Source organism: Haemaphysalis longicornis, unplaced genomic scaffold (assembly GCF_048455015.1).
Source record: "Haemaphysalis longicornis isolate Haplotype H1 unplaced genomic scaffold, Haemaphysalis longicornis Haplotype H1 scaffold_1, whole genome shotgun sequence".
Classification (NCBI taxonomy): domain Eukaryota; kingdom Metazoa; phylum Arthropoda; class Arachnida; order Ixodida; family Ixodidae; genus Haemaphysalis; species Haemaphysalis longicornis.
Window position 1 is genome coordinate 387,582,175 of NW_027526203.1, and position 14,228 is coordinate 387,596,402.

General features: G+C 47.5%; 1 protein-coding gene across 1 annotated transcript; it reads right to left on the reverse strand.

Moving 5' to 3' along the window:
* Positions 1-469: 469 nt before the first annotated feature.
* On the reverse strand, positions 470-1,826 carry LOC144172130 (E3 ubiquitin-protein ligase MARCHF3-like). The gene has a single exon (XM_077701006.1). It carries the CDS (start codon positions 1,508-1,510, stop codon positions 671-673), a length of 840 nt encoding a protein of 279 aa, XP_077557132.1. The 5' UTR covers positions 1,511-1,826; the 3' UTR covers positions 470-670.
* Positions 1,827-14,228: the final 12,402 nt, after the last annotated feature.

The following is a 14,228-nucleotide window of genomic DNA, read 5'->3' on the forward strand; positions in this document are numbered from 1 at the left end:
CACCAAAGTAATGGCATGCACATAGCTCTCTTGCCACGCCCACACATACAAAAAACTGAGTCGAAGACTACATTTTCATAGAAAGTATATTAAAATTGGGACAAAGAAGAGAAGATCAGTGTGGTTCGGTACAAGAATGACATGTAAACTCGTTGGGTTCCACATATTTTCTTGCTCACCTTTATATCTGGCGATCTTTATTATTCCCAGCCCCTACTCTGCAGATGAGCCCAGTGCCACCTACACCACATAGTGGAGGCATATTACTGGCTGCAAAGGGAGTTTCTTTCACTCTTCGCACGACGAATTCATCTATATACGGCTCAAAGCTTGTGCTAACCAATAAACAACAAGGAAGTTAGGAACACACAATCGTTTTTGAAATGCTTCGTTCGGTCACAGCGCAATTTTCTGCGCACCCAATGTTCATTCACAGTCACGAAGCAAGAAGTTGGGATAGCAGTACTGCAAGCGAACTAAGGTAAAACTAAAACCACAACGACAGAGGACGGGGCCTGTTCAACAGGCGCGACGTGTGATAGCCTCAAACAGCGCTGCTGGGCCCCACAAAACCAGGGAGCAAACTTCTAAAGGGAGTCCAAACCAGAGCGAAAAGTGAGGTTGCTAGCTCGAGCCGGCAGGGGCAAGCGTACGGCCGTCTGGCAGGTGCTTAATCGGGTTTAGATGGGAGGCCCTTGTCGTCGGTCTCGTCGGGACACGAATCACGCGGTTCAAGCAATACCTTGAGCCAGGGGTTTGTTTCGCGCCACTTCTTCCATTTTTGGTAGTGGTAACGGCACGCGAACACGGCCCATGTGCTGTACACGGCAAACAGGAGAAAAGCGAGCGCGGTGAGGCCGATGGACTCCCAGAACTTGCGCAGAAGCACCTGTCGTGCGGCGCCGTGAAGGCAGAGCACGCCGCAGAGGAAGGCGAGCGGCGAGAGCAGCGCGAAGCACACCACGTCTCCGAGAAAGGACCGTCGCACGTTTGCGGTGCGCAGCCACTCGCGGAATTGCCGAGGTCGGCGTTCCACGTTGAAGCGGTAGTGGCAGAGTTCGCAGGTCTCGCTGCCGCTGGCGCTGAGCCAGTGCTCCAGGCAGGGCAGGTGCACGAGGCCCATGGTGCCCGCGCAGAGGCAGATGGACAGCAGCGGGAGCAAGTGGTCGCCCTCATGGCAGATGCGGCAGATGGGACCGCTGCTCGCCGTCACGTCGGCCGGACCAACTCTCCATGGCGGGTTCAACGGGACTGCTCCTTCGTCGACCAATGGCGGAACCCCTCGCGGCGGAGTGCTCCACACGTGGATGCGACAGACTGGACTGGGCAAGGAGCCTAAATCTTCAATACTGTTGTCTGGTAGCTGGTCAATGGCGAATCGCCTCAGGCAGATCGGCGTCGATGCTAGGGGCTCAGACGCAGCCGGACCGGCCGCCCTGTGTTGCTGAACTTCCGTATCGACTGCGTTGGCTTCGACCGGCATCGTATGTTGGCGTTCCACAGCATCCATATGTTATAACGCACGTATATACGAATAGTTGTCATGCCACTTCGCATGTCACGAAGCGAAGCTGTATCACGTGAAAGTTATGTGATCGCGGGCGCAATATAACGCCGAAATGGGTTTGATTGTTTGGCCGCTCCTTTTTCTTGAAATTCCTTGTGCTTTTTCAGATTGTGCTTTCTTTCTTTATGTTCGATATGCGCGCGTGCATGACGAGGGGCGAAAGAAGTGCTAAATGTAGCTCTCTTTAAGGCCAGTGCACCGATAAGATGTGAAGCGCGCGCCATATCGGGGTAGCCATGATCTTTTCTTTTTCTGCACACGCTCCGTTGCAAGAATGGGTGTTCACGACTGCGGCAGTTAATGTTTGGAATGAAATAAAACCCAATTTCGCGATTACTTTACTTTGTATAAAAATGTTCATCCCCGAACCGTAGGCCATTAATTTTAAAGAATTTATGAAGTGGATGCGAAAATCACGTCGACCTTTATTCTGCGATGGATTCCCGGAAATACACTGGAAACATAGGTGAGAGGTAACACACCGATATCTTAGCTCACGCGTACTCGTGATCCCAACGACGGAAAGTCTGCCCTTTGCACGGTAATATGTTTTCGGAATCATACATACGTTCGAGCACGCCGTCATACAATGTGTTCCTACGCGTGTCTTGGCAAACAAAGTGATATTAAAGATTAAGTATTATTAACGCAATGGAGTTGCAGGTTCATTGAGCGCTTTTCCGTATTGGCGGGGAGCGCCACCACGGGCGGCGCCGCGAAGCGCGCCTCCGTGACGTCGGCTTAGGGATGCTTCACTAGGGCTGGCCCTCCCTGCCATGGAGGAAAGAATACTCAGGAGAGGCCCCTAGCACCCCAATGCATTGCGAAAAGTGTGGAGGAAGTGACGTCATTTTTCTCGAGCCCATAGACAACGTTGCTTACTTGTTTACAACTGCGGTGGCCAAATTTGGGCGAATAGAACGGACAAATTTTTAAGGCGCTTGGTATGTGGCTGCCTCGCTACGCTTGCAAACCAGCGCAGCCGCTACGACAAACGTTTTTAGATTAGGCCAGTTTGAAAACTCCGCCGTCGGAGGCGGACTTAACTCGTACCCCTGCCGCAGCGGCGCGTACGTCGCGTCAATATCGGCAGAGCTAAGGTCCCTGAGGCAGAGCGAGCCGCTGCCTCCGCCGGCGACCTGCCGGGAAAATCCACTTCGCTCAGCGTTGGCGAGAGCCACAGTTCGTTATTTGCTCACTTTGGGTTTCTTCGTTGGGAAACGAAGTGAAATTCATCGCTGCTGAGACGTAGCGCGCAAACGCCGCCGTGCTGTACGACCCCAAACACTGCTCCCGTCATCTGCGTTCGCCATCCCGCGAGCCTGTTGCTATGACGACGACAAACGCTACTTTGCCAGGCTTAAGAGCTGAAAGATCGTCCTTCTATCTCAAAAACGAAGGCCGTTCTTCGATTTAAACTTTGGGTGAGGGTTAGAATGGGCAAATTGAAGGCGAAATCAACAGCTTAGAACATGACATCGCACCGAGGAATTAGCGACGAAGCTGTTTTCGCTGCGAAGCGGGAGGACAGGGCGACGCCATATTAGTCAAATCAAACCGGAAACAGCAAAGGATGATGGGATATAGTGCTGGGCTCAGTGGGCTCAAGTCATGGCGGGACTCGGCTTCAAAAATGTGACATCAGGGCCTCTCCTAACCTTTTCTTTCCTCCGTGGCTCCCTGCTGTTTCTGTGCGCTCGGTTGACGTCTGATGCTTGTCCACATCTTATTTTGCGTGTGCGTAGCTTTTTATCATAATAATAGACTTATAATCGCATTTAATGGCTCAAGGCGTGAGTTAAAGTATAGTTTTGGATACCGCACGGAAGAAAAATTTCCGGCGTCGCCCCATTCCTTGCGAAGCCGGTCCTACATGTGCGGAGCGCGAAGAGTCGGAGCTAGGCGTCAGCTTTTATATTAAGCAATCTTTCGAACAAAGGGAAAAGCCACCTGCTAGTCACTGACAACAGCAAAAATACAAGACCAAAACAAATAATAGGCCTTCGAGGCTGTCGGCTTCGGAAGAAGGCATTATGATTCCCGGTATTTGTATGTTAGGTAAAACAGTTTTTGCAACCTTGCCGAACGCACTAAAGTATTGTATCACATCACTTTTCGTTGTCATGGTATGAAAGTAGGCCGGCATTCGTTATGGGCCGCAATATCTGCAGGTTGGCTTCCAAATACGGTAATACCCCACTGTGTGTACAGGCGCGTGCTGGTTTTATACCAGGCTTCTAAACAGTATGGAGGTTTATTGAGAAAAACGAGTCACGTGTACGGTAAATATCTGCCCCTTTCGTTGCAAATGTCGACGAAAGACGATAGTTGACTAGCGCCCCTGCCAAGTAATTAACGCCTCCCTTCTCTTTCACGCTCACCTCTCATACTGTTCCTCTCCCGTCTCGATCATCCCAAGATAACACGCCAGAGGTTTGCTGAAGTCAACGCTGTCCAGAGTCAAAGTACTCTGGACAACGTTATCTGGGGCGTGACCGCGGTGGCTTAGCACAAACCTTCTCATTGTATTTGCATGTGAATAAAAAACGCACACTGCTAATATGCACCCTCTTCCACGCAGCCATAACGGAAGCCAGTTTGTGAAGAAGGGAATGTATGCCATACAGACTGAAGAAAATATCCACACGATCTTTGTGAGCCTCCCAAAGATCTCCAAACCTACTAATATGACGTTTGGGACGGTGCAGAAAAATTATTCCGTTGGGCACAGAAAAAAAAAAAAAACATTCATCTGATACAAGTCAACAACAACGAAAGAAAAAGAAGACATCCGCTTTGTTTCCTGCTGTGCGATGCGCGTGTAGGGGCCCGCTGCTTGGTACGTAGCATTAGTTGGGTCTTCATAAGAGCATCTCAAAAATACTGTAGGGAAGCCTAGGCATTTTGAATACTCATGGAGGAGCTCTGAGCGCTGAACCTCGCAAATAAGTTAGAAAGGACGAGTTACACACGATCTTCTGACCGATGCTCTGAAGAAAGTTGTTCTCTCTCTTCGTGTGTTGCAAACTTGTGGGGGATACAGCTTGAAATTATTCATATGTGTCAGAATCTGAATTATTAGAAATACGCTTTTTAGTGCACTAAAGCATCAAAGCCGGTGATTTCTAGCGCAGGCACTGCTGCCCCTCACGAGCGGAGTGTAGCAGACGACAGCGGCGCGAGTCCCTAAGCCGATGTCAGAGCCAGAACCGCCAATATAAGCATTAGGAGCCTGAAGCTGTCGTTCGCCTCCGCCGTGCTTATGAGGCACTCGCAGAAATGACGTCACCACCGCCAACCAGAAATGGTGGTGGAGGAAGAACAAGTTAACAACGGAAAAAGCGACGGACCCGGATGTCAACAGGCGCGCGCGTTTTGAAAGGAGATTTCTATGAATGCGGCACATCGACTGCCTTTTCTCACGTAGTTTGTTTGTCGTCGCTGCAGTAGTTCATAAGCATATTAAGTCCAAGAAATCAGGGAAATGGCTCGTGCAATGTTCAAAATATTCCCATTAACGGACTATTTGCGCCGTGCGGAGTAACATCCGGCTGAGGTGACGACACACAGCTGCAACTTCCGTTGCCATTCTCAACTTGTACCGTAGTACAGTGGTTTTTCGTTCTGCGGAAACCATGAAGCACGTACAGAGCTGACGAAAACTCGGTAATCCAAGCACTGGTTACTAACTTACAAACGCTACGCCTTAATACTGCTCTCCAGTTACTCGTGGAGCGGAGTTGTCAAACATGCCTTAAAGCCATGAAGACAAAATACAAGTTTGCGTAATTCGAAAGATTTCGTGTTTTATAGTGCCCCCAGCGCTTGCCCGAATGCAAACGATGCTTTATTCGCTGAGAAATTAATTAATTTAAGTTAAAATGTTGATTCTCCCGCCAAATCGTGCGTTTTCGTGGTCTGCAATGACATCAGAGGAACCGTAACTCTGCAGCTGATTGGGAAGCCTTGTTTACCGTTAGGGAACCTAGATGGCGCCACCATACTGTGGCAAGCCGTTTTCTGCCTTTGGTTTGCTTGTGACCGTATTTAAACTTGGCTTGTTTTTGTTGATGGTGAAAATAATCATTTCGTGAAACGTAGTACTCGCTCGACAAATATGGTCACGTAAGACACCGTTGCTTGCGTCCATCGGCAGTGTCGTTTGAGACAACCCCAAAGAACCGCAGTCATGTGCTGCTAAACCAAGCATAGTGCGCGCAGTACCAACAGCAGTACGCGTCGGTACTTCTATGTTTACGTGTGCTTTCGTAACTTCCACCGTTTCTCCCACTATTCTTACGGGTTTAAAAAGAATGTGCCCTAAATTTAGCGCAAATAGCTCGTTCGGCCAGCTTATAAGCTCTGCCATTGCGTTTGCTTTTGCCGCCCTCCGCCAATCGCAGAGCTTGCTGGTATGACATCATAGGCTCTGTTGCGGGAAATGAGCTAGTGGGTCGCATGGCCATTCCCTTTTTTCCTAATTATGAAGCTTATTTGAGCGAAGTTTACGTTAAAAGTGGTGTCAGTATGATTCTAACGAGGCAATCTTTTGAATGAACCAAACTTGTGTTTTCTCTTCATGGCTCCTTTAAGCTGGTGAGATCAAGTCTCATGCGCACTGGACTTTTTCGCCCAGCTCCTCCATCGGGCAACAAAGCCATCACCAACTGCCATACAGTGAAATGAGGCAATGCTTAAGACTTGCGAAAAAGCTGTTAGTGTTATTTTTTTATTTTGAATTGCTTAAACACCTTTTTTTATTTAGAACAGTAAACGTACGGACCAAAACAAACAACACAAAACTCTTGCCGAATATTTATGCACTGTTGCATTAACTGTGATTTGACCTGCGGTCCAACAACAAGCTTTGAGCGTTTGAGAAATGAAGCGCCAAGCTACTACATACATACATACATACATACATACATACATACATACATACATACATCTTGGGAAGGAAGTTTCAGTTATTTACGTTTTACAAACTCTATTTTATGACGGAATCTTTTTAATCCGAGGTAATTAGCTATTGAAGATATTATCGTAATGAAAACTAATCAGTAATATTCTGAATTACTCTGAATGAATGTTTTTCACGGGTACGTCATACCATGGTGCCCAGCACTCGCTGTTAGAGACACACTAAATGAGGAATAACGTTTTCTTTGAGCTAAAGTATCGCACCATTTCTAGCCCTTTCTGCTTTTAATCAATGACAAACTATGCCTTGTCTGTTTAGAAGTGAATTTTTTTAAAGCTTTTTATATCTCTCGGCCCTGGGTCTTTCTTTCACCTCCTTGTTCTTTTTTGTTTCTTTTGAAGCTAGCCTGTCGAAAAGTGCAGAGAACGAACCGAATGGTTGGCGATCCAGCTTCATGCACAGTCAAACGTTCCTGTGCGGTGAGTCTACGTTAGAGAAAGTTATAAAAATACCTGCGCAGTTGGCCACTGGTGAAGTCGTCCCAATGGCTCTATTCTTCCTACTGGATCTCTTTCTCTTTCTGACACACACAGACAGACAAACATGTGCAACGCATGCGGACGTATCCGCACACGCGCACACACAAGAGAAAGGAATATACTGTTGCGGCTTGACTTTAGCCTGTCGACACCAGATTCCTGCATGTAAATCCTTTTTCCCCTGTGTTGTTTATGTATGTTCCTTGTTAACCTTCCCTATGTGTTTTATATATGTTCCATGTTAACCTTATCTGCTATCCCCCTATTGCTGCCACCATGAACATCATTCCCCCCCTCCCACCTTCCCTATACCAGCAGGCGTGCCGGCGTCCGCCCCTAGGCTAGACAATTTCCTGCTGGTGGACCTTCCTGTCTTCCTGATTATCAATACATACATACATACATACATACATACATACATACATAAATACATACATATACATACATACATACATACATACATACATACATACATACATACATACATACATACATACATACATACATACATACATACATACATACATACATACATACATACATACATACATACATACATACATACATACATACATACATACATACATACATACATACATACATACATACATACATACATACATACATACATACATACATACATACGTATGCGGTGTGCTTGGCTTTCTGGCACTCATTTTGTGCCAGAAATTAATTAGGCGCGCAATGCGGAGAAGCATATGTTTTGCGGCCAGGCCAACTGTGACACCTCTTATAATTTTCACTTAAATTTGTCATGACCTACAAGTACTTTAATTGGAAGTTGCTAGCCAGCAATACTACAACTGACTTATTTAAGTGCCTAACAGCTGGAGAGGCAGTTTCATTCAACATGCATTGAGCTGTAAAGCTAGGGAAATAACTGAAATAATGTTTTTTTGCGCTGTGAAGAGGAATCTGGGGAAATTAGCCTGTTAAACGTTTCATTTTTAGAGGTGAAGCCCCCTAGGGGCTCGGTCTGTTGGCGTCTCAGGTCGTTGTCGTCTCATCTCATGGTAGCATCATGTAGTCACGGTACTAAAACACCGGGACACTCGTTTCCGACGCCTCGTGGTAGAACGTAACGCGTACTTATGAACACCGGTACACTCGTTTTCCAACGCCTCGCGCTAGAACGATTCATGCTTCAAAGACACGAGAAAAACATCAAAGCTGTATACCTCTATCCCCGACGGTTTTATCTCCATGGGCGAAAACGCCAAGCCGCCAAGAATACACTTATGCCCTGCATGCTTCGCTCCTCGACAGGTTTCACGTTAATGGAGGTGGCACGGATTTTTTGTGCTGTTGTACAGGCGACATGTGACACATGCAACGCAGTATTCGTTAGTGTGCATCATGCACCAGTGCTTTATATTAAACAGATCTTAATTACAGTGTGGTCTGAATATGAGTATGAAGCTAGGCCTACGACATATTGTCCTATCTTTGTAAGCAATTCTTTGGGTCATAAATTGTCACCCGGGTTATGTTACTTATGCCGACATAAATTGCATAAGTTGCTTGTTTCATGCAACTAACAATGTAACTCGAAATTTTAGCCAATATAGGCAGCGCTTAATACGAACAAACTACCTACAATAAAAATGGCTGTGTCTTAGCTCAGGTATTCGCTCGCATCGCAAGCACGAGGCGAGTCGCGGATAGCGCATGCGCCAAGCCGGCAGAGGCGGCGGTAGCGGCGAACGCGACCGTCGGCAGAGCTCGGCCCGGCGAGTCACGTGACGTGTTGCCAAGGAAACGGCGCACCTGCGGTCAAATGAAGGTGAAATTTTCAGCGATGGTGAAACCGCTCGACTGAATTAGTAATGTTTTGATTTAAAACAAATGTAGGTGTCACAGATTTGGGGCTTGCCCTTTAGCACAAGTGCTATCAAATTTTTGTAATAGTTCATTTATAAAAGGGAGTTCAAGAAATGTCCTTGTTGCTGATGACAGCATGGTCTGTAAGTTCTTCCAGAGTGTATAACTCAGAACGACAGGGACGACCGTTTAGTCAGGCGCTCGGGCGAAGGAACAGCCCCACGCGGTAATGATGATTATGTGCAGGCGATGATGATGACAGGAGTCAAGAGTTAGTACTGATGACAATGTACAGATGATAAGGAAGTTCTTCTATAAGGTTCGAAACATTGGCAGCGTGGTCAAAAGCGCTTACACTACGTAAATGTGACACTTAGCTATATGTTAGCTTGCACCTTAAAAAAAACAGGTGTTAAAATTATTGAAAGAGCGAGAGGAAAAAGACCTTGTCCTCCTTGCAGGTGCTCGGACGACCCCATGGGAGTCAGCGGCCTCCTTCGCCATTGGGAACATGGCCTGTTGATCTTCAGCGAAGGAGCTGTGCATTTCGGTGTGCATGTTTAGTAAATGTGTAGTGTGTGCGGGCACTTCCACCTGATGTATGAGGGTGCAGCCTATCCTGAATAAAATCTACATTTTGGTTCGTATACTTCCGGATGCGACTGGTGATATTGGAATTAATGTGCAGCAGTAGTAGTACTACTGCCTGTTTTCTATCGAGGGACTGGCAAGGATCGGGATATGATCGTCTGCCCTCCCTGTAGTGAAATTTCCGATACGTGAAAAGTGAAAAGCCTGCCGTAGGGCAATACTCATTGTTGTTTCCTGGTCTTAGTATAGCAAGTGCGTTGACCGAAAAACGTCCTCCAGTAAAGTGTCGAATGGCACCCTCCGAGTCGGATACTACCACTCTCCGACGTGTGGATGCTGGAAATCGCTAGGGCGATAGCCGCTTTCTCCGCTTACATCGTGTGCGTAGTTACGATTGCAATGTGCCAGCCCCTTGCTGACTTGGATAGTTGGCTGCAGTTGTACACATAGCCCTCTTCCGATATTCGGCTGCAACCGTATACCAGACATTCGGCTCCGTTCGAAGTCTCTTGGACAGGGCTCGCCGACGTCATGTGTCCCGGGTGGGACGCATATTCCTATGAAGAGGAATGAGTTTTATGTGAGATCTGAGAGCATTCGGAAGGTATACTCTCGGGGGTCTCCACGTTCACCTCTTTGCTGAGATCGCACAGGACTTTCCATCCTGCCCGTGTATATATGAGAGACCCACGAGGTGTGCCGTGCGTTGCGCCTCGATGATTTCTTCAACTGTGTTGTGGATGCCGAGTTCAAGTAGCTTGCGTTTCGAGGCATAGATAGGTATGCCTAGAGCTTGTTTGTAGATGTTGTGTATTAGTGTCTTGATTCTCTCCTGTTGAAGTCTTCGGAGTTTTAAGAATGGCATGGCATTTTCAATTCGACTGATGATGAAAGCTTGATTGAGTCTTCTGTTGCTGTTTTCAGACACCCATTCATATGTATTAGTCTATTGGATATTCTCGATATCATGCGGCGAACTTGTAATTCGTGTTTCTCCAGCTGTTTGAAAGTTGCTGTGGTGTATCTGTTAGTGTGGACATAAAGGCCTAAGATTTTTAAGCTTTTCCCCCTTGCAAGAACATAAGGTTCTTGTAGGTTCTTACAAGAACCTACAGTGTCTATGATCGGTATATTGGTCCCATCCTTGCTTGTGATAGAGATTCTATGCCGCCCCTGAGGCTGGCGGCCGATACCGAGTTCCGATTTTTACCGTAAGAAGTCATGCCCTCTTGGGATAACATACCCCTCAGCTACTTCTATCGCTTGGTTTAGGGTATCTTGTATCATCTCATCCCTGCCTCCGGCTACCCAGAGTGTAATATACTCGGCATAGATGCTAATTTTGAGTACTGGTATCTCATCGAATTTAAGAGCCAACCCCATGAGATCGATGTTGAATAAGGAAGTCGACAGGACTGATCCTTGGGGAGTGCCCTGATCTCCCTATTCTATGCGACCTATGTGACCTATTATAAGGGCCTAGCTTAGGGTTCTAGTTCTACGTCCTGGCAAACTGCCTCGTGGCGTGCTTGCGTTTATCGATCTCTGTAACCTCTGGCATGCTAGGCTTTGTAACAAGCATACCGATACGGCTTCTCGGCTGAGAAATGCTTACTGAGGTGAGGCGGTGGCTTATGCGCACAATATCTGTTACGCACCGGGATTAGCCCCGACCCAGATGGCTCCTTTTATGTACATTTATACATTTATGTTGATTTAACAGCTTATGTTGGTCTTATATGCAGCGGCATTCAGTTATAGTAATACAGAAAGTTTGCCCGGCAATATAAAAAAAACAATAATAATAGAGAAAGTGGATCAGGATATGTGCTTATTCCTATTGCGAAAACGGTGGGGACCCAAGTTCGAACCCCAGTACTGTCATACGTCCATTTTTTTAACGTCCATGTTGAAGACACACATGCACAAGCGTTCAGTGAGGACCCTGGTACAATATAAACGCCTTTGATTGATTGATTGATTATAGGGTTTAACGCGCCGACGCAACGCAGGCGATGAGGCGCGCCGTAGTGGAGGGCTCCGGGTTAATTTTGGCCACCTGGGGATCTTTAACGTGCGCCGAAATCTCGTACACACGGGCGTTTTTGCTTTTCGCCTCCATCAGAAAAGCGGCTGCCGCGGCCGGGAATCGAACCCGCGACCTCGTGCTCAGCAGCGCAACGCCTTAGCCACGAACCCACCGCGGCGGGTATGAACGCCTTTGACGAGTAAACAATCCGAGCTTATTTTTCCACCGGCAAGAGATAGCGACAAGAGACGCGTAGAGAGCAAGCGAAGGCTTTTTTTTTTTTTTTTGGGGGGGGGGGGGGGAAGAGGAGGGGGGGAGGGTAACCACTACGGACCAGCTGTAAGGTCGAAAGGCTGGACTGGTCACTGTCACCAGTCACATGGTCGTCGTTGTCGCTACATGGGTTTAGGGTTAAAAAGCATAAGCTTATTCCGGCTTTCACGCGACTGTTTCGTTGTATAATTAGCCTACTTCGATTACCCTCAGCCCATCACTGAAGATCTGACGTGACAACAAAAGGTTTCGAAGTAGGCACAGGTACTTGAGTAGCAGTGCCCCTTCTTTAGGTGAGTTTTACCAGGTGTAAGTGCTGCGCCTATTCTGAGAATTTGACGTATAACCTACGTGACATAGATTTTCGGAAACAAAAAAGACAGGAATGATCCATGTCACCGAAAATTTGCGATACCTGGTTGCAATTTTCTTCGTTACAATATTGCATTGCGGTCTGTTTGCATTTTAATGCAGCAGCTTGTTTTGTATTGAACACATAAAGCTGAGATAACGAGCGCTTATTCATACCAGACAGATAAATGTCAACCTTCGTAAGTCGTAACTATAAAAGAAAACGATAGCCTTTCTTTGGCTAGGTAGACAATGAAATTTCGCTCTGTCTGTCTCCTCCTCTGTCACACTAATCAACCAGAAATGTTACTGGTGACTTCCAAAGCCGCCGGTGACCCACGAGTGGGTCAACCACCAGCCTCTGTTTAGCTACAGATTACTAGCGATGCGCCGGTGGCCCAGTAGTGAGTCAAGCCAACTGTAAGTTGTAATTTGCACGTTTGACAATTTCGTTTTCACGGTCGAATTCTCGCGCACCGAACTAGAGGCTTCCTGCTCGCTTGTACCGACGTGTTGTAAGCAAACAAATCGAGCATGATTACACCTATAATATAGCGTTCAACCTGCAGTACCGGCACATTTATTTATTCCTGCAGGTAAAAATACTCGGCATACGACCAGATTTGCTGCAGATTACTACGAAGAGGTCCTATGAATGAATGAAACACCACAAAATAATAACAGCGACTACAAAACAACTGCGAACCGTAAGAGAAGATTTCGACTTCTCCCGCCTCACCGGTTTATTGCGTTTAAGCGGCGCTTGTTTCCCTTCGCGCTTCGTAGGTGGCGGTATCATCGGCGTGAGTGAATGGCGTGTGACAGCGTGAGGAGGTGAGCGGGAGAATGCGGAGAGCGCATGGGAGGAGAGCGCTAACGATTTCGGGGTTTCGAAAATTGCGCAAGTGGGGCGCCAGCTGTTGAGCATCGGCAGCACGACGTGAGCTGAGCGCTTTTGTGCGCTTTTCGAGAGATGGCGCTGCATTTCCGCGCTGAGACGGAAGCAGAAGTCGTTGGAGCTGTGTACGGAGCCCTGGACGAAGGTATGGTGGCTAACGAAGGGTTCGTCCTGTGTTCGCTAATCTATTTCTCCCCCTTCCCTTTCCTCAACCTTTGCTCCAATAAAGTTTATGCAGTCAGTCAGAGACGATCGCAGAAAAGCCAGCATGCTTTTTAGATGACCAAGATGTGCTCAGGGTTTGTTAGCCCTGAAATCGAAGAGGCTTTCATAACATCTCGTACAAAGCCGTTTTAGAAACTCGCAGCGAAGTGATCTGCGGCGAAAGAACCTTTCTTTTCGTCACGGAGTTCTTACCTATCAGAATAGCAACGGTAGGAATCATCGACAACAGCTCAGAACCTTTGCAATTGTCAAACGCAGGCTCGCCTCAGGGATCCGTCATATTAAACTGGCCATGCAGACAAAACGGCAGTTTGGTTCATTCGAAAGATTGTCTCGTTCGAACCATACTGACACTACTTTTAACTTTAACTTTGCACAAATAAGCTAGACAATTAAGAAAAAATAAAGCCACACACACACACACACACACACAAAATTCCCCCGCATTTCCCCGAGGGGGAGAATGTGAAAGTGAGAATGCACGGTTGTCGGCCCGCTTGCGGCGCTTGCGCTCGGCCCCCGCAGCCCACCGCCTCGCCGCCTTCTCTTCCATCTCTTCCATCGGGTTTGTAGTATCACGTGTACACCACGCAGTTATCAAGCCGCTATAACGCCGCTGAGTCGCCAACGCACGCCGCTGACGACGTAGTTTGAATGCGTTAAAGATATAAGGCGCGTTACTCACACTGATATCAGCGTGGCTTCCGTGGCTTAGTCGGTAGCGCGTCGCGCTGCGGCCGCAAAGTCCTCGGATCGAAACCTGGCGCCGGATGCTGTTTCTTTTTTAAATATAGAGGAGCACTGCGGACGCCGCCGCCGACGCCGCCGCCGCCGCCGGCGGTGGATGGTTTGGGGTCGCTTATAAAGTGCATTCGCACTTAAAAATGGAATGGTCATGCGACCCACTAGCTCATTTCCAGCAACAGAACCTATGAGGTCATATGTGGCAGCTCTGCGAGTGGCTGAGGCCGGCAAAAGTAAACGCAAATTAG

What these genes read in the sequence shown, in the direction of transcription:
- LOC144172130 (XM_077701006.1), bottom strand. Translation starts at nt 1,510, where the DNA reads ATGGATGCTGTGGAACGCCAACATACGATGCCGGTCGAAGCCAACGCA.